The sequence below is a fragment of the Phyllostomus discolor genome, chromosome 6, assembly GCF_004126475.2.
Source record: "Phyllostomus discolor isolate MPI-MPIP mPhyDis1 chromosome 6, mPhyDis1.pri.v3, whole genome shotgun sequence".
In the NCBI taxonomy this organism is placed as follows: Eukaryota; Metazoa; Chordata; class Mammalia; order Chiroptera; family Phyllostomidae; genus Phyllostomus; species Phyllostomus discolor.
In genome coordinates, this window is record NC_040908.2 from 12,902,509 (window position 1) to 12,923,373 (window position 20,865).

At 49.7% G+C, this 20,865-nt stretch overlaps 1 protein-coding gene across 1 annotated transcript in view; it reads right to left on the bottom strand.

Annotated features, from left to right (window-relative positions):
- Nucleotides 1-7,841: 7,841 nt before the first annotated feature.
- DNAJC27 (DnaJ heat shock protein family (Hsp40) member C27) overlaps nucleotides 7,842-20,865 on the bottom strand; it is a 29,652-nt gene continuing 16,628 nt past the window's right edge. Inside the window, exons 4-7 of the mRNA XM_028516537.1 lie at nucleotides 18,765-18,929; nucleotides 17,967-18,089; nucleotides 15,636-15,796; nucleotides 7,842-11,684 (exon numbers count right to left, since the gene is read on the bottom strand). Of these exons, the coding sequence (XP_028372338.1) occupies nucleotides 11,552-11,684; nucleotides 15,636-15,796; nucleotides 17,967-18,089; nucleotides 18,765-18,929 (582 nt within the window). The 3' untranslated portion in view covers nucleotides 7,842-11,551. The remainder of the gene's footprint in view (nucleotides 11,685-15,635; nucleotides 15,797-17,966; nucleotides 18,090-18,764; nucleotides 18,930-20,865) is intronic.

Below are 20,865 nucleotides of genomic sequence, written 5' to 3' on the forward strand. Positions count from 1 at the left end.
GTGACAGGGCCGAGCAGATGGGGCTCAGTTCCTGCTCCCCATTTCACCAGCAGAAAAGTTAGCGGGGCCAGGAGAGCATCTGAGGGGGGATCTGCAGAAACAGGAGACTAGAGGGAGAGCCTCCCCGGACAGTGATCTGTGCGCACATGTCACACGCACACACACTACATGCACCACACGCACCACACACACGTGCACACAGGCACACACCTCTGGTCCGTAGCCAAAGCCATCTGAAGTCACAGGAGTAAGTCAGAAGGGTGGCATTCCAGATTTCACTGGACAGGGGAGGGAAGAAGGTATCCGTGGGCAGGGTGAACTTCCAGCCCCTGCCCGCGTCACATCTCAGCGGAGACGACCCAGCAAGTACAGCGGAGATTGCGGGGGAGAGGCCCCTGCTTCCTGTGCGGTGGGCCCCGGAGCCCACCCGGCGCTTCACCCTCGGGTTTGCCCCTTCCCTCTTGGCACGTTCGAGAAATACAGCTTCTCCCGTCTTAGATCTCAAGTGACAATGCTTTTCAGCCCTCATCCCCTCCAGCTGCCAGCTGGGTTCCTCCTTCCTTCCAAAGCAAGCTGCTCACGGGAGTCTCCTAAGCTTCGTCACGAACAGCGTTCCTCATGTTTACTTTAAGATCGTGGACTAGAAAAGGCTCCATGGGGCAGGGCACACGGAGAAGGAAGGGGGGAGAGGCTGTTTGCCAAGGGAGCCCGAAAGGATCTCTTGGGGAAAGGGAAGCGTGGGAGCCAGGGCACGGAGGCAGGGCCGTCCCAGGAGGACGTGGGAGTGGTGACTGAAGACGGACAGCAGGAAGGAAGCGGAGAGGAAAGTCACGGCCAGGCAAGGATGGCAGGGAGGGGCCAGATCATGGAAGGCCTTGAGTGCCGAGCTAAGAGGACTTTCTGCTTTAAAGTTGTTGACAATTCACCGGAGCAAATGCCGTGGCCTGACCAGGCGCATCGTCTCAGAGGACTGATTTGGATAAAAGATGGTTTGGGGAAAAGAGACCGTTAAGAAAAAAACTGGCAAGAGGGCACAAAATAGAAGCCAGTGACCCAGATTCAAGACACGCTCTAGGATTCATTCCACAAACCCTCTGGCCTCACACAAGGGAGGGCACGCTGACTTACACGCAACTTAGACACACTCAGGTTTAGGTTAATCTTCCTATCTATTCAATAATTAATGCTGGCATTGGTTTTCCTCGTGTGTTATTAAAGAGGCCGTTTACTGCGCAAGCGGTGGCGGGAATGCATTAGCTCCCCACTTTGCCACCCCTTTTCCAATCCTGGGGGGCCCCTCGGGAATGTGGGCACAGCCAGGTACCGTTCTGAACGTGTTACATTTAGTAGAATACATGCTAAGTTTTCTCAAAACCTTTTTAAAACAATGGGCCCTTTAAAGAAACCTCAGCTTTTACTTTAACATTTTTTCCCCACTCTCTTAAAAATCATCTCAGTGACATGGGTTCGGGGTGGGTTTAAGCAATCCCGCCTCTCCCCCATCTCCCCTTCTAGAATGTCTCTGGCTTTCCACGCACCGGTCCTGCCAAGCGGGGAGCCAGTGACAGCTGCACCTGTAGCTGAGCAAGGACCCAGGGCCCCCGTATAAGGCTCTCCGGTCAAGATGGCTCTAACCCTTCCCATCGTGAAAGTCCCGCAGAGCCCACGCTCCCTGCCGGCTGTAAACCTACCAGGACAGGGGAGTTTATGACCCTGCTCAGCTATTTTTAGCTGCAGCTAGGTTGAGCCGCTCTTTGAGCCGCTCTTTCTGCGGGCTTGGAGCCCTCGCGCTGCTGGAGTCCCGCTCACACCTGGGGCCGGGAGCACGTGTCCCGCCTCCCTCGCCCGCTCAGCGTCACCTACGCTGCCCCCTCTTTGCCCCTCTCATCGGGCTGGGTGGGGGTCTGTGCTTCCCTGCTCGTCTGGATAAAAGCCTCCCCAGGAGTCATGCGACTTGGAGGGAGCTGGAGACTTTTCATCTTATTCACAATTTTGCATTAAGTCGAAGTTCGAATGTACCCTTAAATGAAAATAATTGTGTTAAAATAGCTTTAGAGAGGAGGATTTAAGTGGTAGCTATAAATGGATACTCATTGTTCATCATTTGTGATCCCAGAGTATAGCAGAATGACTGGCATGGAAAAGGCACTTAGAGGCTTAATGGAGGGAGGAATGCTTAGGAATAAATGAATAAATTCAGAGGTGTTAAAAGCTCGGTGATTTAGCCCTCTCAAGGGTGAGACTTGTGATTTAACACAGAACTCTTCTTTAATAAATTGCAAATGGTGGAGTTCTCGGGCGTCCCTCCTGTAGAGGGACTAGAGATGTTTCTGGCGGTTGGGACGATTTCTGTCGTAAGTGACCCCGCCCCCACTCAGGATGGCTTCAACGGCACAGAAGATGTGTCCCTCCACAAGAAGTCCTTGAGTGGGGCCTCTACCCGGTCTCCGGGTGGGGTGGGTCTAAGGCCGGTTATTCGGTGGCTCACAACCATCGTCACGGCCCATGTCACCTCCCGTCTCTGCCCCGCTCCTCCTCTTCCGTGGGACGGCGTCCCCCCTGCAGGCCGTGAGAGGGTGCCACAACCCAGGGGACACTGTCCCATGGAGGAAGAGGCACAGCTTCCTTCCACGCCTCACTTCTCAGGAGTGCCACATTCTTTCCCAGAAGCTCCCTGGGAGCGTGCCCATTATGTGTTTTTGGCTACAGAAGAGCCACATGCCCGCTCCCAAACCAATCACTGGCAATGGAATTGGTACCGCTGTGAGGGGCTTCACTCTCTCATGACTGACCAGAGCCGCACAGCGCAGGGGTGGACAGGGGGAAGGATGGAGGGAGGGAGGGAGGGAGGGCTACGGGCAGGCCACCAACCAAGCGGGCTCTGACGCCCTTCAAAGGCCAGGCCTGAGGCCCAGCAAAGCCAACCCTCTTGTCGCTTCTCCAAGGAGCTTCTGTGAACCAGGGAGACACTGAGACAAATTTCATCAAGAAAATTACACCACGGTGGGGTTATTGAGCAACATATTTGGGTGCTAAGGGCACTCACACTTTCCTTATTTTCTTACTCTCTGGCTCTTTTTAAAGAAATCAATATTCAGTTGCGTTCTGTGACTCTTCTCATAATCTGCTGGGAAACGGGCGGTTGAAGGACCTACAGTCTATTTCACCTTTCAGCAGCGAGGTTGTTCATTCATTCGTTTGTCAAGTGCTCACTGTGCTTTTATTCAGCCCCGAAGACGCAAAGACAGGAAAGATAAAGTCTTTGTCTGCCGAGAAGCGGTACATTAGAAACGAAACTAGACCACCTTCCAACCCCACACACAAGAATAAATCCAAAGTGGATTAAAGACTTCAATGTTAGGCCCAAAACTATAAAAACCATAGAAGAAAACACAGGCAGCAAAACCCCAGACATTGCTTGTAGCGATGTTTTACTGGATATATCTCCCCGGGCAAGAGAAACAAAGGAAAAAAATAAACAAGTGAGACCCCAGCAAATGAAAACACCAACAAAATAAAAAGACAACCCACAGAACAGGAGGACATATTTTTTGATATATCTGATAAGGGGTTAATATCTAAAGTTTATAAAAAACTCACAAAACACAACACTGAAAAAAACAAACAACCCAATTTAAAAAATGGCAGAGGACCTGAATAGACACTTCTCCAGAGAGGCCATACGGATGGTCAATGGCATATGAAAAGATACTCAATGTCACTAACCATCAGAGAAATGCAAGTAAAAGCCACAGTGAGGTCCCATCTCACACCCATCAGAATGGCTGTCCTCAATAGATCAACAAACAGCAAGTGCGGGCGAGGCTGTGGAGAAAGGGGACCCTTTCGCACTGCTGGGGGGATGCAGACTGGTGCGACCACTGCGGACAGCAGTATGGCGATGCCTCAAAAGATTAAGAATGGATCTGCCTCTGGACCCAGTGATCCCACTTCTGAGAATAGACTCAAAGGAACCGAAAACACTAAGTTGAAAGAACATAAGCATCCGTATGTTTATCGCAGTGTTATTTACAATCGCCAAGATATGGAAGCAGCCCAAGTGCCTGTCAGCAAATGAGTGGATAAAACAACTGTGGGACATTTACACAATGGAATACTACTTGGCCGTAAAAAAAAGAAGAAAATTTTACCTTTACAACAGTATGGACGGGCCTGGAGAACATTACGCTAAGTAAAATAAGCCAGTCAGAGAAAGACAAATACCATATAATTTCATTCATGTATAGTCTCTAATGAACAAACTGAATTAACCGGCAAATAGAGACAGACTCGGAGAGCAGGAGGGGAGTCGGGGGCTGGTCAGGGAGGGGAGGGACTGTGCAAAAAGGAGGAAGGACTCATGGACAGCAGTGCAGTGATCGTGGGTTTGTGGGGGCGGATATAAGGAGACAAAGTGGTAAAAAAATAAAATAACTAAAAAAGGAATAGTATATTGTGGAGGCCCCTACCTGCTGAGGAGAAAATCTACTATCTGTGCCTGGGCAGCAGAGGGGAGCCTGGAAAAAGTTCAGAGGAGAAGGTACGTTGAGCTGGATATGAAAATTCCGTGAGAGTTCGCCAGGCAAAGAGCAAGGGGAGGAAGGAGTCGGCTCAGGCTGCTGTTAATAAATATATGCAAATGTATTATAGCCCATATTTTAATGCACCAGTGACTTCAGTTGTCATATTAACTTCCTCTTGGCGTAGGCACACCCCAGAACTTTCTTTCATTCCTACGCACACATGCAGGATTCGAACTTGCATCATCGATGAGGAACATTGTATCTCTGTGGTCTTTTTTAAAAACACAGGCCTATTTATGTCCCTGTGAGCAACATGCAACAAGCAGGTACAATATCCTTTATCGTGCGAAGCAGAATGTTTTAAAACCTGGATCCTGAGGCTGGAGGGGTGGGTGGGGACCCTGGGTTCTGAAGGTGGGCAAATTTGGGTTTGAATAGCGTCCTGTGTGGCCTTGAGCACGTCCCTTCACCTCTCTGGGCCTCAGTTTTCTCATCTGTAAAATGGTGATAACATCATAAAAGACACCCATACTCGTACAAGTCCTTCGGTTCTGCTGCCGGGGAAAGAGAGAAGGAAGATGGCTCTTTCTTCCTCTTTCCATAGACTGCGCCACCCCCAGAAGTCTTGTTCAAGTCTCATGATGAGACACACAGTCACGGTACTTGACATGACACTGAACATTTCTTGGGGACACCTCGTGAAACAAAGGCCCCGTCAGGAGAGCACCTGGCCAAGCCTCACCTGTCCTTGACCCTGCACCTCCTCACCAGCACCTGTGAGGACAAGGCCGTCACCACCTGGGGCTCATCGTGTCCTGATACAAATGCCACCATCTCCCTGAGTCGGGGAGGACTGCCTGGTAGACGACTTTTATGCAGTGATGTTAAAAGTGTGAATGTATCTTGATAAAATGTCGCTCTCAACTCGTTTTTATACAGGGTCCCCTGTTGGGAATTCACTGGAAACCCAGCGTCCTGTCACGGAACACCAGCTGACAGCCACCGTCGTGGGGCTTCTCCGTTTGCTCCCTGTGGTCTGCACAGAGCAAGTCTCCTTTGCTGCCTTTTATTTTGCTGCCGAGCCACGAGGGTGCCTTCCCTCTCCGTAGTATTTATTTCATTAACCTCTCTGTTTCCTCTCAAGCTCGGAAGCCAGCAGAACGTCCGCGGGGTGTTCACCTGGTGGCACCCGGGGCATGGAGACGCTGGCCCGGCTCATTCCTCTCACCGCAGAACACTTGACTGTCTCTTCTCTGGTGCAAAGGCCTTTGTGGGCGGCACCTGCTGATTTTACGACGATCGCTGACAGCTGTTTCGGATGCAGCAAGACATAACTCTCCTGAAGGCACAGCGTCCTTTAGCACAGTCAGCTGGTCACAGGTACACACTGTGGGTTTAACTAAAACAGCACTTTAGGTTCTAGATATTTGCTCTTAAAATGAATACAACTGTAATAACTGCTTTGGGAGAATATAGTAATATTTTAATGATAGTTATAAAATACATAAAGAGATGCCTAAGGTCTAGACCTATATGCTCCAGGCCCCATGTGAAAAAGAGCTTTGTATAATAACGGTTAAGTTCTAAAAAAAATTTAATACAGCATTTTCACAGCCTCCATGATCTTCTGTATGTAGTGGCAATTGGTATTAATTATAAAATTGCACATAAGAAAAAAACTATAGGAAATAAGCCTATAGGAAAAAAAGAACTTTTTTCAAAACTTCACAAGTTAAAAAAAAAAGTAGAACTCTAATGGAAGCTCCACTTCATTGGCCCTGTGCTCTGCGATAGCCCAAGTGCCTAAAACAGGGACAGCACACAGTAGGTGCTCAGTAAGTATATACATGGTGAATGGCTATTTTAACAATAAAATCTGACCCGAAATTTAAGAAATTGGAAGTGCCTCTGACAGGCAATGCATGAAACAGAAACTAAAAAGCTCGATAAAATGTGACATTTTAAACAGACTCTGAAACAGAATGAATAAACCTAATATTTCTTTTCAGTTTACACCTGGTTATTAGGGGTTTAAAACACAGGCAAAGGCTCCAGCTGAGAAGCGCTAAGTAGTTGGCTCTATTTTAATGTATGAAATTGTACAATATACCTACATTGTAGCAGCCTACAGACTACAGCCATCTCATTCCTGCTTGCATCCTTGGCGTCTATTATTAACCAATGTTCTTTTAGTTGCAAGGAACAGAAAGCAAACTCTGCCTAACCTAGGCAGAAAAGGGGGGCGGAGGCTTATTGGAAGGGTTCTGGGGGGGCTGATGGGCTTGAAGAACCACCGGTTCAGGAGACCTAGAAGGAACGTCTCAGCCACCAGGACCCTCTCTTTCTGAGTGTCTGCTTCCCTCTCACACTCTCCCGTGAGGCTATGAGGGAGGCTGCCAGCATCAGCAAACCCTTTCTGTCTTCCTTGCCTGAGAGGAAGCTTGTTTTCATAGATCCAATTAGAAAGGTTCCAGGGAAGGCTGCCAATCAGTTCAGCCTGGGTGACCTTCCCATCTCAGGGACCGATCTCTGTGGCCAGGGGGACGGGGGGCATGTAGCGGGACCTGGCAGCTCCCCTGCAGAGCATGTGAGCAGTGCGGAGGCAGGGCAGTTCCCCCAGAGGAGCGGTGGGCATTCCCTGGTGAGAGCAAACGTCCTTCCCAACGAAAATCAAAGCTCCCACTGGACGCCTGCGGAGATGGACTGCCTTCTGTGGGTTGGCCTTAGTAGGCTTGACGCTTCCAGACTCTGGGTGTACAACTGTCTCTTGCTTTAGGGTTCTTGTCCGGAGACTGATTAACTGAATTATTCAGGTCTGTTATTAAAATGAGATAACAATATGTCCTCCCCTGGAAGCTCAGGTGGTTGGAGTATCAGCTCATACAACCAGAAGGTTGTGGGTCTGATCCCCGGTCAGGGCGCATGCTTGGGTTGCGGGCTCAGTCCCTGGTCAGGGCACGTGTGGGGGTGGTAGATCAATGTTTCTCTCTCTCTTCCCCTTCCTCTCTCTCTAAAATCAATGGGCACGTCCCTGGGTGAGGATTTAAAAATAAATAATAAAAATAAAATGAGATAACAGTTTTATCTGAATTAAAAAGGCAAACACAACATTAGTATCTTTAAAAGATCAAAACACTCGCATCACAACTTTAAGGTCGGACTAGCCTGACGCACTGATGAACAAGAATCTCCTCCACGTGACCAGGTGGGCACCACAGCCGGGCGTCTTACCTGGTGAGGAACTAGACTGGCTTCCAGACTAACACGTTTTATGTTAAAGACAAACGTTTCAACAAATGAGGGCGGCCCACAGACCAGTGTGCGATATTTGGCTTTATTTTATAAAAATACACAACTTAAATACATATGGCACTCTCTATACAAGACATAAACTGTTAGATTTAACATTTTCAGTAAGTTCCACAGAAAGCAAATAGGTAAATTTCCTTGTAAGAGCTTAGAACTTTCTTTAGGGATTCTGCACGCACAGTCGGAGGGACAGATGCCCCCTCAAGCAGCAAGTGCAGGAAACGGACCCACCCCGAGCGGCTGGCCGGCAGGGCACCTCACCACGGGGCCTTCACCGCACAGCGCCCCGTCGCGCTGCCCAATGGGCACCGTCTTGTGCATCGCCCCGCAGGTTTAGACTCTGTCTGCTCTGGAGATGTTTAAGGGAGAAACCCACGCACAAATAGTATTACCTATGCCTTGCAGTTGTGCCAAATGGCCATCACAAGAAGGGCAAACCTCTTCCCACTTTGCAAAACTTGCACCGGAAGGTGGTTAGCTATATTTTGCAGCTAAATTCCTTTTCAAAAGTTTTACCAAATCGCTGGCAGGCTGGGTGAGCTGGAGGGAGTGCAGCGAAGTGACATTGCAGCGCCTACTGCAAGCGCCTGTCACAAGGGCGCCATCGCTGTCAGACACGAGGTGGGTGCAGCCCCGCCCTTGCTCACGTGCACCTGCCACGCCTGCCTCCCTCCCAGGCTGTGTTCTGCGAGCAGCAGCTCCCTCATCGCTTGGGCCACATCCTCACCGCGACTCTCTTTCAGAAATTCAGCTGCCTGATCGATGGCTCATCGAACTAACAGTGAATCAGGCTCTGGATTACAGCATAAAGAGATGTTTACCAGTTGAGAATGAGCTGCTGAGAACACACTAGAGTAAGCTCCCTGAGGGGAACGTGAGCCTTAGGGAACAGCGTGCGAGCTACCCAACCAGGGCATTTAGTGTGTGCTGGGGGGCAGCGCAATACCGGAGGCGGGACTTCCGGTCAGCAGCCCACCCAGGCCAAGGGCGCGTGCACATGGAGGAGCCGGGTGACGAGGCTGGAGGAGGAGAAGAGCTGACAGCTGAGAACATCCGCCCGGAAGGAGGCAGGAAAGGGGAACAGGGGAACAGGGGAACAAAAGCCGGGTGTTATTTTAAAGCGCTTGGGTAGGTTGGAGGACTGATTTGAAAGCCTCTGGGGATTTCTAACAAGTTTTAAAAGTGTTAATTCTCAGTGACTCAGCCGTGGAAGAAATGGCTTTTCTTTAATAATAGCTGCTCAAACTTTGTATTCTTTTTGAAAAACAAGATTCTCCATAAAAAAATTTTTTTAAGCCATCGAAATTATTCTGCTAGTTGTTACTCTCACTGATGTATTCTGAAATCCTCACTGGCTGAATAATTTTCAGGTTGAACTACAAAGGACACCTTTGCACCAAGAAGTTAAATTGATGTGCACAGGTCTGTAGAGTCGGTGCGATACCAAACAGTTGTTCACTGCAGACCGAGCTTCATTATCATTTGATATTCTTCTGAAGAATTACCAAATCAGAAAAATTCTAGGACCTTGAAGCTTAAGTTTCTTCTTTTCTTCCTTTTACATAAAGTAGTGCCTGGCCATCCTTAACATTCACCAAGAGGGTGCTGGGAACTGACTCCCAAGACCTAAGAGTCGAGACCAGGCCGAATCTCAACAGCTCACTGGTTACATAAGGATGCGAATGGGGGCCTCAGGGACCCTCCACTACACTTGCCCACCTGCACACTGCAGCTGAAGGAGGGGCCGGTCCCGCATTTAGCAATAGTGGTAACAACCGGCACCAGCTTCTTACACACAGGGCCTCGCCCTCAGTGAGCCGCTCTGTGAGCCTGGGCTGGCACTGCCGTGGTGCACAGTCCCTCACTCAGGCGACTCCTAAATTCTGTTGTGAGAACAGGTTGATGTTTAATTATTGTAGGAGTGATGAAGGCCTTAAGCAACATTTAGGTCTAGAAGAACTTTGGGTTGGAGTTCTGCAGTCCCGAGGCTAGTTAAAATTAAAAGGCCAGAGGACGATCCCCTAAGAAACCATATCTCAGACCTCCATCCATAAAGAAGAACACTCCCAGCATTGCTAAGAAGAAACATCAGCCTAGAAAACAGCTGACAGTTTTCTAGGCTTGCTGACCACAGGCCCCACGCGGCCCAAGTGCGGCCACCCCAAGGAAGCCACCTGGCGGAAGGGAAGCGCCCAGAAGGCCGCCCTGGGCTTGAGGTCAGTGGAAGTGGCTTTGCTCCCGAGGTGCTAAGGTGCGCTACCTGGCGATCAACATGGATAGCTGTTTAAAATCCAGAGACAGCACCGTGTTGCGTACTTGAAAGCCCCAGCTGGTGCAGAGTGGTCAAAGCTGAAAATACGGACCTCACAACGAGGGTGAGGAGGTCACGAGCCACGCGGTGGGAGCGGTCGTGCGGGCCCTGAAAGAACGGTCAGTCCTAACACTTGATCTTCATTCGTCTCCTGGAGATGAAGGAGGAGACTATGGCAAGAAAACATTTTTTCTCTCTGGGAAATGAATTTTCATAACCTGTAGTTTAAAAGTGTTACTATTCAGAAATTTGGAACCCAAACAAGATCGCGGAGATTCCACCCCCTGCCAGCTTCCAGACCCCTCTCTCCCCCACTGCCTGAAGGACCCATCCTGGTCCCTGGTCAGCCAGGCCCAGCTCAGGGCTTGTGAGGGGCGATGGAGGAGGCAGTGGCTGCAAGCCAGGGATCCAAGAACAGAGAGATGGTGGCAGACGTGGTGTATAAATCAACGAGGGGAGGAGGAGAGGGAACTGACACTGGTGAGGAAGCAGAGCAGAGGCCGGCATGTTGCAAGGCACCTCACCCTTCCCACCTGTCCCTGGGAAATGAGGCAGAAATGAGACAAGACGTAAGCCTCACACGGGCCCTCTCCCGCGGCATCCACACGCCCGAGTCAGCTGCTGTGCGTGAATGAGATGAATGCACACTCTAGCGTGGCCTGCATGCACCCATCCTGGCCTCATTCCTGATCCCTAGGTGATGGTGCTCCCTACAGCAGCCGGCACCCACCTGCCCAGCCAGGCAGGGTCCTCCGGTCCAGGAGCACCATAGCAGCGCAGTGTACTAGGAAGTGTGGCTGCGGTGGCTTTATCCACTTAGGACTGGCCTGTCTCTCCCCCTGGTGGCTGGAGAAGGGAATGAACTAAATGTCATAAACTGGCTGCTTCACAGTGTGGCTTTGTTTCACAAACTTCCAAAGGGCTGCTGCTAAGAGGCCATTACTTTTTGATTGATGGTTAAAAGAGCACCTAAGGAACTCGTTCTGAAAATGGGGCAGCTTGCTTGCAAGGTCACCCCAAACTCTTAGGGGTTTTGATATCGTCTGCTTCTGTTTTTCTTCTCTGATTTTGAAGAAGGGCAGGAAAGCAGGACCAGAGGGAGGAAAAGAAGGCGAAAGGGCCCTCCTGTCCTCCCTCCTCCCTCCAGATGCCTCAGGGACTTTCCCGAGGGCGGGGCCCACAGGAATACTCGACCTCAAGGTGGAAAGCGAACGGAACCCGGGTGTGCAAGTGGGGCTCGGTTCCCTCGAGTGAACCGGCAGCAAGCCCTGGATTGCGGACTTACGGATGACGACAGACGGGGGAAAGAGCGGCGAGGTTCTGCGGGGGAAACAACCGCACTAGCTGTTTCTCCTCCAGGGAGAGTCTGCCTGCACGCGCGCCCCACACCCGTCTTTTGCTCCCCTTCCTACTTGATGTTCTTCAGCAGGGCAGTCCGGGCATTCACCACCGCTTTGAAGGCATCTTCACTGCCGGGCGCGACGCACTTGTCCGGGTGCAGCAGCACGGCGAGCTTCCGGTACGCTTTATTGACCTCGTCCCTGCGGAAAGAAGCGGAGCTCGGCGTCAAGCGGCTGGGCGCCCCGCGCACCGCGTTTAGTCAATTGGATCTTGTAGCAGCCCTCACAGTCAGCACAGCCCTCCCCTGTCCAATCACCACCTTTCCAAGGGTGCGGCTAGGAAACAAACAACAAACAAATAAATAACGTACAGGGTCGGCAGAAGTAAGGCCTGCTTGAATGTGGTTGGGAGGGTAATAATATGGGTGTAATCATTTATAGTTTTAATTTGAACATGTCACCTAAAATGTCATATGGTGTGCCTGAGTGTGATATTGGTATTTTACAGAATTACATGCTTATGATTTTGTAATAAAAAGGGGACATTATTTGTGTCGGATCCTGTATAACATACAAGTAGAAAAAAATACGATGTAAAATGTGTGGACAAACGTGAAGAAAACACTTGGCAAAAGAAAGATCAGATGAAAACCTTGCAGGCACACAGAGTCCCCGCTGTCGGGAGCAATGAGGACCCCGGGGACCAGGGCAGGCCCCGCCCCCCCCAACCAGAACTGGGATTGGAGGGGCTTGGGCATGAGCAGGAGGGTGGTGGGGTATACAGAGCAATGCGAGAGGCTAAGAACAGAGCACGGGCAAGGTGTGGAAAGTAGGAGAAACCAAATGGGCTGGGGCAGGGGTCAGGGGTCAGAAGGTGACAGGTCATGAAGGCAAATCAACAGAAAAGCCAGATTTGATCAACACTGACCAACACTGTGGGCGTTCCCTGACCAAACGGTGCTGGGAAGGCCGTTTCTTGGAGTTAGAAGGCAGGTAGGAGGTTGCTGCCATAACCCAGGCACGAGTGTCAGAGTTTAGGTTACAGAGTCCGTGGAAGGGAAGATTGGAGCGGTAACGTGAAGAAGGAACTGGCGGAAGCAGATGATGAGCTGGACGCACAGGTGGATAAGATGTAAGGAGAAGGGCTGGAATGAGTTCCCAGGTCACAGGGAGTGAGTCTGAGGCCTGGGCAAGATGGCGACACCGATGACCCCAGAGAGGGCATGGAAAAGGGGCACCTGAGATCCGAGAAGAAACAAGAGAAGTACTATTCTCAAGAGAGGAAAAGAGCAGTAACAATGAGTATTTCTCCAAAGAGCAGCAGAGCTCCAGGGGAGACCCGTGGGCCTCTGAGCTCCATGGTGAGCAGGAACCGCTGGGGGAGGGGCTGAGGCCACCCTCCCCGTAACTTCCCTGCTCTTCATCCTCGGGGTCAGGCCTCTGGGAGGCCCCTACACACCCAGCCACCACCCCACCTGGGTCAGAGTCTGGCTCCATCTCCACCAGAGGGTTTTCTTTTCCACCTTCCGTGCATGATTCGGGGTTCCTGCTGTCCTACAAGCTGGGTGCTTCCCCGAATGCCCTGGCTTTTCTCCTTTATTTCTTCTTTTTTTAAACATATATTTTTTAAAGATTTTGTTTATTTATTTATTTATTTATTTATTTATAGAGAGGGAAGGGAGGGAGGGAGGGAGAGAGAGAGAAACATCAGTGTGTGGTTGCTGGAGGTCATGGCCTGCAACCCAGGCATGTGCCCTGACTGGGAATCGAACCTGCGATACTTTGGTTCCCAGCCTGCGCTCAATCCACTGAGCTACGCCAGCCAGGGCATTCTCCTTTATTTCTTATCAGAAGGACATCTAGTTTGGCTCTGCAAACGAGGGAGACGGCCTTTGACATCTAGTATGTGACGGAAAGTCTGACGTGTGTCAAATTGGAGAGACAGAGGTCCCAGGGCCACGGTAACAGCTCTCCATGCCTCGAGCGCACATTCGAAGGCTTTCTCTGTCGTCGGCTCTTAGGGGAGTCCTGAATTTTCTGGTTTTACTCTTGCACGCAGTTTTCTACATAGATAGTTCGGACACTGGCTAACAAGGATCACATGGCCCCTAACAGCCTCTCGGTCTCGAGGCTGGAACAGCTGCCTCCCTCTTCCCCACGAGCTGCCTCCCGAGGGGACACGTCCGCCCGCCGGGCATTCCTGCGACAGCCAGGCTGGCCCTCTACACTGGGAGTGCTTTTTAAATGCTCTGGGTAGCAGGGGAGACTTGCAAGGGAAATTTTGGAGAAACAAGACTTAGTCAAGGGTATAAGAAATATATCAGTTCTACCGAAGATGAGGATTTTCCTCAAGTTCAAGAACAGTAAACAACACTGAACAAACATTAAAACTCTCTGTAACGTAAAAAAAAACATTTTTAGGTTTTTCCTAGAAGTATTCAATGCCATACAGAATTAGTCTGATGGACCCGAAGAACAAAGGTAAGAACGGGACATGCCGCCCTGGCTGGTGTGGCTCAGCGGGTCGGGTGTTGAGCAAACCAAACAGTCACGGTTCAATTCCCGGCCGGGGCACACGCCTGGCCTGTGTATTTGGTCCCTGGTCAGGGCGTGTGCACAAGGCAACCGACTGATGTTTCTCTCTCACATGCTGTTTCCCTCCTTCTCTTTCTCCCTCCCTTCCCTCTCTCGAGAATCAATAAAAGAAAAAAAATTTTTAAGAAACTACATGTTTATATTAGTTAAGAGTGTGGAACTTATGGAGGTCCTGTAAATTCTGGTAGATTCCAATTAACCACAGTGAATAGATAAGAAACCAAAGTTTCTTTTTCCTTAGCAAATATTGTTCTAACTTAATTCATAAGTAAGTAGTTTCTTAGTTTCAAAGCCCATGTTCTTTGAGGATCCAATGGAAGCATTTGGAATGAGACCATGGAAAGTCTAAAGAGGCGCTTCAAAGGCACCGATGAACGGTGTGCCGTGTGCATGAGGCCACCTGAGCTCCTCCCGGGGTTAAAGGTCCCTCAGTGACGCCTGGCAAGTCGAGGGTGGCCAACAACCATCCTCCGCTCCGCCTCCCCTCTTCCCTCCGGGACCCAGCAGTGTGCTGTGAGACGAAAATGGAGAAGAGACATTTCACACAGTCGATGCGGACAAGGCAAGTTCCAGATGTACCTTTCCGTGTGTGGGGATCAAGGTGAAAAAGCAGAAAGGCGGAGCCATGGAGAGGGAAGCTGTGGCACAAAATAAAAAGATCTGAGAACCCGTCAGCTATGATGCGCTGGGCAACAGCTGTGTTACGTAGAAAAACTGTGTGGACACAGGAAGTTCTTACGCGGGAAGATCCCGGAGCTCTCATTGCAGTGGAAAACCTTTTTTTTTCCTGTATGAGATGGTGGGTATTGACTCAACTTGTAACTGTTTCACAACACCCATAAGTCAAATCATTAGGCTGTATCCCTGAAACTATATATTCAATGCTGTATGGGAATTATATTTCAGTAACTTGGAAATAAGTTATATAACCATACTGAACAACGGTTTATTCTTTCACAAGCAACAAAGAATAGTGATTTATTTATTTTCCTCCCAAATAATTCTTTTGGCTAAAGTAAAATAAACACACACAGATGAGGAAGTGGCAGGGTTTTTGAGAAAGACACACACACACACACACACACACACACACAGTGTTCAGGGTCCAGAACCAATTAACTCCTGAGGTCACTGAGTGTATTTGGTCACTAAGTCCCAGTTTTTCCAGCTATCAAATGAAACGTTCGGACATGCTGATTGCTAACATTCTTTCCTCCTCTAAACTCCTGTAACTTAAGAATTCTTTTTTTGTAAGGTATTTTTTAAAGGCTGCATTAGCTTCAAGGGTTTTATTCAACAAAAGCAGAGCCTGCTGTTTCAGAAAGCACTGATGCATTCTCGTTACACAGCTCCCCGCCCCCATCAGGCAGCTGCTATCAGTCTAGTCACTGGTACTCTGCTAATTCCGTGCGAGAGCGTTATCAAGTAATCTAATACATTTCCCTGCGTCTTCGTATTTCTGGACAATTATGAGAAGATATATTGCAACTATAATTTTGACAATTGAGCCTTTCTCTAGAACAGAACCCAGCACTGATATCACAGGGCACCGCTTACCTCGAGGCCCCAGGCTTGACCCCCAGCATGTCCCAACTATCTTTACTGTTTCGGATCCTGCGAATGGTGTCGGCTTGTTCTTTGGTGAAACTAGCGCTGCTGTTCGTGACGGGGCGTTTCCCGCCGTTCTCACATAAATCAACGATGGATGCGTAGAAGGCCTGAGGGAGAGAAACCACACCCCGCAGGGGAGCTGACTTGGCGGAAACGGGAATTGTTTTTAAGCATCGTCTTAAAAGACCGTAACATGTTCCAATAACTCCTAGAATTCATAATAAAGCAAGTATTTCACAGGTAAAAAGATATGATCAAACAAGTAAAGGAAAATAGATTCCGAATGAGTGGATAGGGAATCCCAGCAGAGACCTGGGAACTACACAGAAGAACCAAATGCAAATTCTGGAACCAAAAAGCACTGAATTAAAAATTTCTCTCAGTGGATTTCACAGCAGGCTGAAATCAGAGCAACAGAGACTGCAACCTGAAAAACTGAGAAAAAATGGAATAAAAATAAACATAACCTTAAGGATTGCAGGACAAAATCAAGAGATATATATACACATATGTAAAGAAATAAAGGTAAGCCCTGGCTGGCGTAGCTCAGTGGATTGAGCGTGGGCTGTGAACCAAAGTGTCGCAGGTTCGATTCCCAGTCAGGGCACATGCCTGGGTTGCAGGCCATGACCCCCAGCAACCGCACATTGATGTTTCTCTCTCTCTCTCTCTTTCTCCCTCCCTTCCCTCTCTAAAAATAAAAATAAATAAAATCTTAAAAAAAAAGAAATAAAGGTAGGAAAAATCTTCCCAAATTTCAGGGAAAAACACCTACACACGAATCTGAGAAACTCAACAAGCCCCTGTTTGACTAAATGCAGAGAGAACCACACCCGGGCACGGAGCTCGACTGTGGAAAACCACAGACAGAGGGAGACCCCTGCAGGGGGCTGGGGTGGGGCTGGGGGCGGGGCGAATGACGTCATACACGAAGAAGTAAGAGTAAAGAGCGGCACTGGCGTCTCCTGAGCCACAACAGACGCCAACAGAGAATGGGCTGCCACCTTTACAGCGCTGATGCAGTCGCTAACGGTTACTATGCATAACTCTTGGACACACTGCTCTTAGATGCCCTCGTGTCCGGAACAAGAGTGATACCTGACACGCATTTATAGTGAGTCTTAAACGTGATGAAATGTGTGAGCTCCTCCAGAATAGTACGCCATACTCTTCAAAGGGTTAAGTGTTATTATTACTGCACGTAGAGAGGCACCAACCCACATGGGCCTAGGGACTCAAAAGAACAGAAACGCGGTAAACCAACATCAGCCTTATTTGGTCTTGAAACTGAAGCCTCAGAGGCCCAGTTCAGCCTGTCAGTGGAGGCTGAGCCCTGTCTCCTGATAGGAGGGTGCGTCTGGTGAGAGGAGTCGGCATGGAGGATTAAGTGAAGCCCCACTCCACGGTTAAGAATAACTCTTTGTAGTATAGCTACCTTATTTGAAATGCTAAAAATTCCCAAAATATCGGATATATTCATAAGAAAAATGCATTATTCATGCCACCACTCACTTCCAAATGGATTTATAACTAAGAGTTAACTTGACTTTATAAGTTAGTGTTTAAATAAATAGCTTCCTCCCCTTAAAATTATTCAAGGCTCGTAAATTTTAAGAAGTGACCATCTATTCTGGTCGCGGCGTGAACACACGCTTCCACAGCCGACTTCTTCGCTGAGACCTGATTTTCATGCATCTGGCTGGGTTCTGTGGTGGCGGGCTCCTGTCCTCTGGCTACACCCCCGTGGGCTACAACGCCAGACCGTCTTAGCTTTGGCATGGCAGTCCTGCCAAAGCAAGACTTCCGTTTGGTTTGCTTACAAACATAACCAACGGTAGTTTGGGAGACATTCTTTGTCCCACTTAAGTAAGTGTATAATAACTGTCGTCAAACTTGATAATCATCAGAGTCGCCTAGAGAGCTTTTGCAAAATATAGATTCCTGGCTGCATCACAACATTGAACTTCCAGTAGGTCTGGAAGCCAGCAATCTGTATTTTGAAGAATTTCCCCACGTAATTCTGATGATCAGCCAGGTCTGGTCTGGAGTAGACAGCAGACAGGTATTTCTCTCTCTCTTTCTCTCTCTCTCTCTCTCTCTCTCACACACACACACACACACACACACACCTTTGTTCACATTCTCTCTGTTTCTCTCAGCAGCTGCAGAAAAGAAAGAGCTTATTCTGATGAGAAATTCCTTTTCCGCTTCTCACAAGTTAAGCTTTGGCACGGGAAGCCTGGACACAGGTTCTAAGACAACTCATTGCTGGGTTACCTGGAACATCTCATTAATTCCTTCTCCAGTTTGTGCCGAAGTTTCAAAGTACAGGAACCCCCTGCTCTCGGCCCAGAGACGCCCCTCGCTTTCGTCCACACAGCGGTGCTTGGCACAATCGATCTGAAACCGGAAACGGAGGGCAGGGAAGACTCCAACCTTGTCCCACCGGAGAAGGCCCAGGGAGGTCCCTGTCGACCCTCACCGCGCGAACACTAGTCCCACGTGAACCCCAGCACTAGTGCATACCAAACACACCTGGACCAAACGGGGCAGAAAATGACTAATGTTGAACGTGGACTGATTTGCTGTGGCAAAATGGGTGCCTGTGCCCGCACTTCCCACTTTCTCCCTGGAGAAAACTGCTGCTCACACTCAAGGGGCTTGGTCTGCTTTTCACACCCTCCCACAGTCCACTTTTCACCGCAGGACCCGCCCCCTCCTCCACTCAGATTACAGTGCGCTCTGAGCATCCATCTCTCTCGATCAGCCACCAATATCATCTCCCAACTACGGCCCCACGCACGCTGAAAGTGGGCAAGCGCACGTCAGCTTCAAGGCTCTCGTGCAACGAGAGCAGCGCGTACCATTTCAGAAAGTATGCACATACACTAACTCTGATATTCTGTTGTTTTTTTTAAACTGTTCTTGTTTTAGGGATACGTTTTGAAAAGCTGTCGATTCCTTTATTACCAAATGAGGACTTTTTCTTATCTTTTTTATCTGTTCCCCCAAACTCAGAGCTGCACTTGGGGCATAATACATCTAGCAAGGTGAATGTGCAAGGCGGTTGGTTACCTTGTTGGCACACACGACGAACACAATGTTGTCCGTGCTCCCGTGGGGCCCCAGGTCTTGCTTCATCTCCGCCAGCCAGGCATCCAGGGCGTCGAAGGAGTCCTTCTGCCCGACGTCGTACACCAGCACCGCGCCCTGCGTGTCCTTGTAAAACTCGTTGCGGACCTGCACGTAAAAGAACAGACGTGCAGAATCTGAAACGGCCAGCTGGGGGGGTTGTGATTTTATAAAGATGGATCTCAGTCATGACCTTAGCGAGGTACGTTCTTTTGTGTATTCATAGTATTTGCTGTTGCATCTCAATATCTGGTCTTTCGGGGACTTTTTAGAAAATCACAGGAACATCATAAAAAAAAAAAAGGACGCGTAATGGAAATAACAGCTTCCTGCCCCACCCTTCCTCACCTCCGATTCCACTCTCCGGAGGCGATGGATATTTAAGTGTTGTCAGTAGACCTTAAAAGAATACAAATTACACAAAGTTCTTCTCAGGAGCAATTAAAAAGAACTTAAGGCAAAAATGACACAAATATCAGCAATAGGTATGTCCACTTATGTGCCACACCCAAAGCTGGCTTCCTGGGCTGCTAGGAAACTTCCCTCCAACTCCTGGACCGGGACACCAGCTTCTGAACTCTGACCTCAGTAGTACGTAGTGTAGGAGAGCCCAGGCTGGGGAGCCAGGCAAATCTGGGTTCATACTTACTAGTTGTGTGATCTCGGGCAAGCCACTTAACCTCTCTGAGCCTCAGTTTCCTCATCTGTAAAATGGGGATAATACCACTACTCCACAGGCTTATGGTGAAGATCAGACGAGATAATGAAGGCAAAGCACCTCACGGCGCCCAGAAAACAACGTGCGTTAGCACCTTCTCCCTTCCTTCCCTGCGTTCATTCCCCGACTGTCCTCCTTTGACGTTTTCACCGGGAATGACAACTCGCCCCTGGGGCATGTCTACAGTTCTGGGCAGAGGCGGCACGAAGCTCGGGCACACTAACGGGGCCGAGACAAGGGCAGGTGGAGTGGGTGAGCGGGAGCACTGACAGATTTGGGGCTGCGGCGACAGAGGCCATGCATCATATATTCTTTCAGGATATTCCAGTGTGTTCAGATCCACACCGGATATGGAGTGAGGAAATACAGACGTCTTACACACAACAGGCATGAAGCGCCTCTAGTTTTCTGAGCATAGACAACTGGACCAAGGATGTAAGTGTCTGTTAATCTGCAGAAACAGAGGGAGCTACCCCCACAGCTAAACCCAACAGCGTCAGTGAGAGCTTGAAGTGACGAAGACCAGGGCCTTCTCCCCCAGTCCTCCTGGCCCTTCGCCCTCCGGCGCTGGCACAGACGAGGCTCCCCTTCCCGAAACTCCTGCTGCCTGGGCCCCCGTGCGGCGCCTCCCCCAGGTTCTTCACGGGCCTCTGTCGCCGACACCGCTTCTCGCCACGGCTCCCACTCCGGACTGCCTCCACAGCGCCCCAGGTCCCGCCCGGGCCCCCCTCGTGTCTCTCTTCCTTCTCCCCACCTCGGCAACGCCAACCGCTCTCACAGTTTCAACTGTGCGCACCTTCAAGGTGAGCCTCTTCATCTCTGCTTCCAGACCTGCACGTCCGGGTAGCTCTGGACGCTTCCAGCTGAATGTGCTGTGGGAACCTCAAGTTCGGCCCGGACAGCAGGAAACCCTCCCCCTTGGTCCTCCCTAGACTCTTCCTTCTCGTGAACTTCCAGCGAGGAAAGCAGCAGGCCGGTCCCTCAGTCACGTGGGCTGGCAGCCTGGTGTGACCTCCGCTGCTCCCCTCTCCCTTCACTCGGCAGAGTCAGACAACCCTGCAGAAGCCAGCTCTGCCACGTTTCTCGTGTCTGTCACTTCCTTCCCATTTCCATTGCCAATGTCATCGCTGCAAGTCTTCTAAGTAATCTCCCTAGCGACACTATACACTGTGCATATGCACCTTTTTAAAACCCCGGCTCAAACATTCTTTTTTACATTATATTTTATTGAATATGCTATTACAGTTGTCCTGATTTTTTCCCCATTTGCCCCCCTCCACCCAGGACCCCCTATTTTCTCAGGCAATCCCCCCATCATTGTCCATG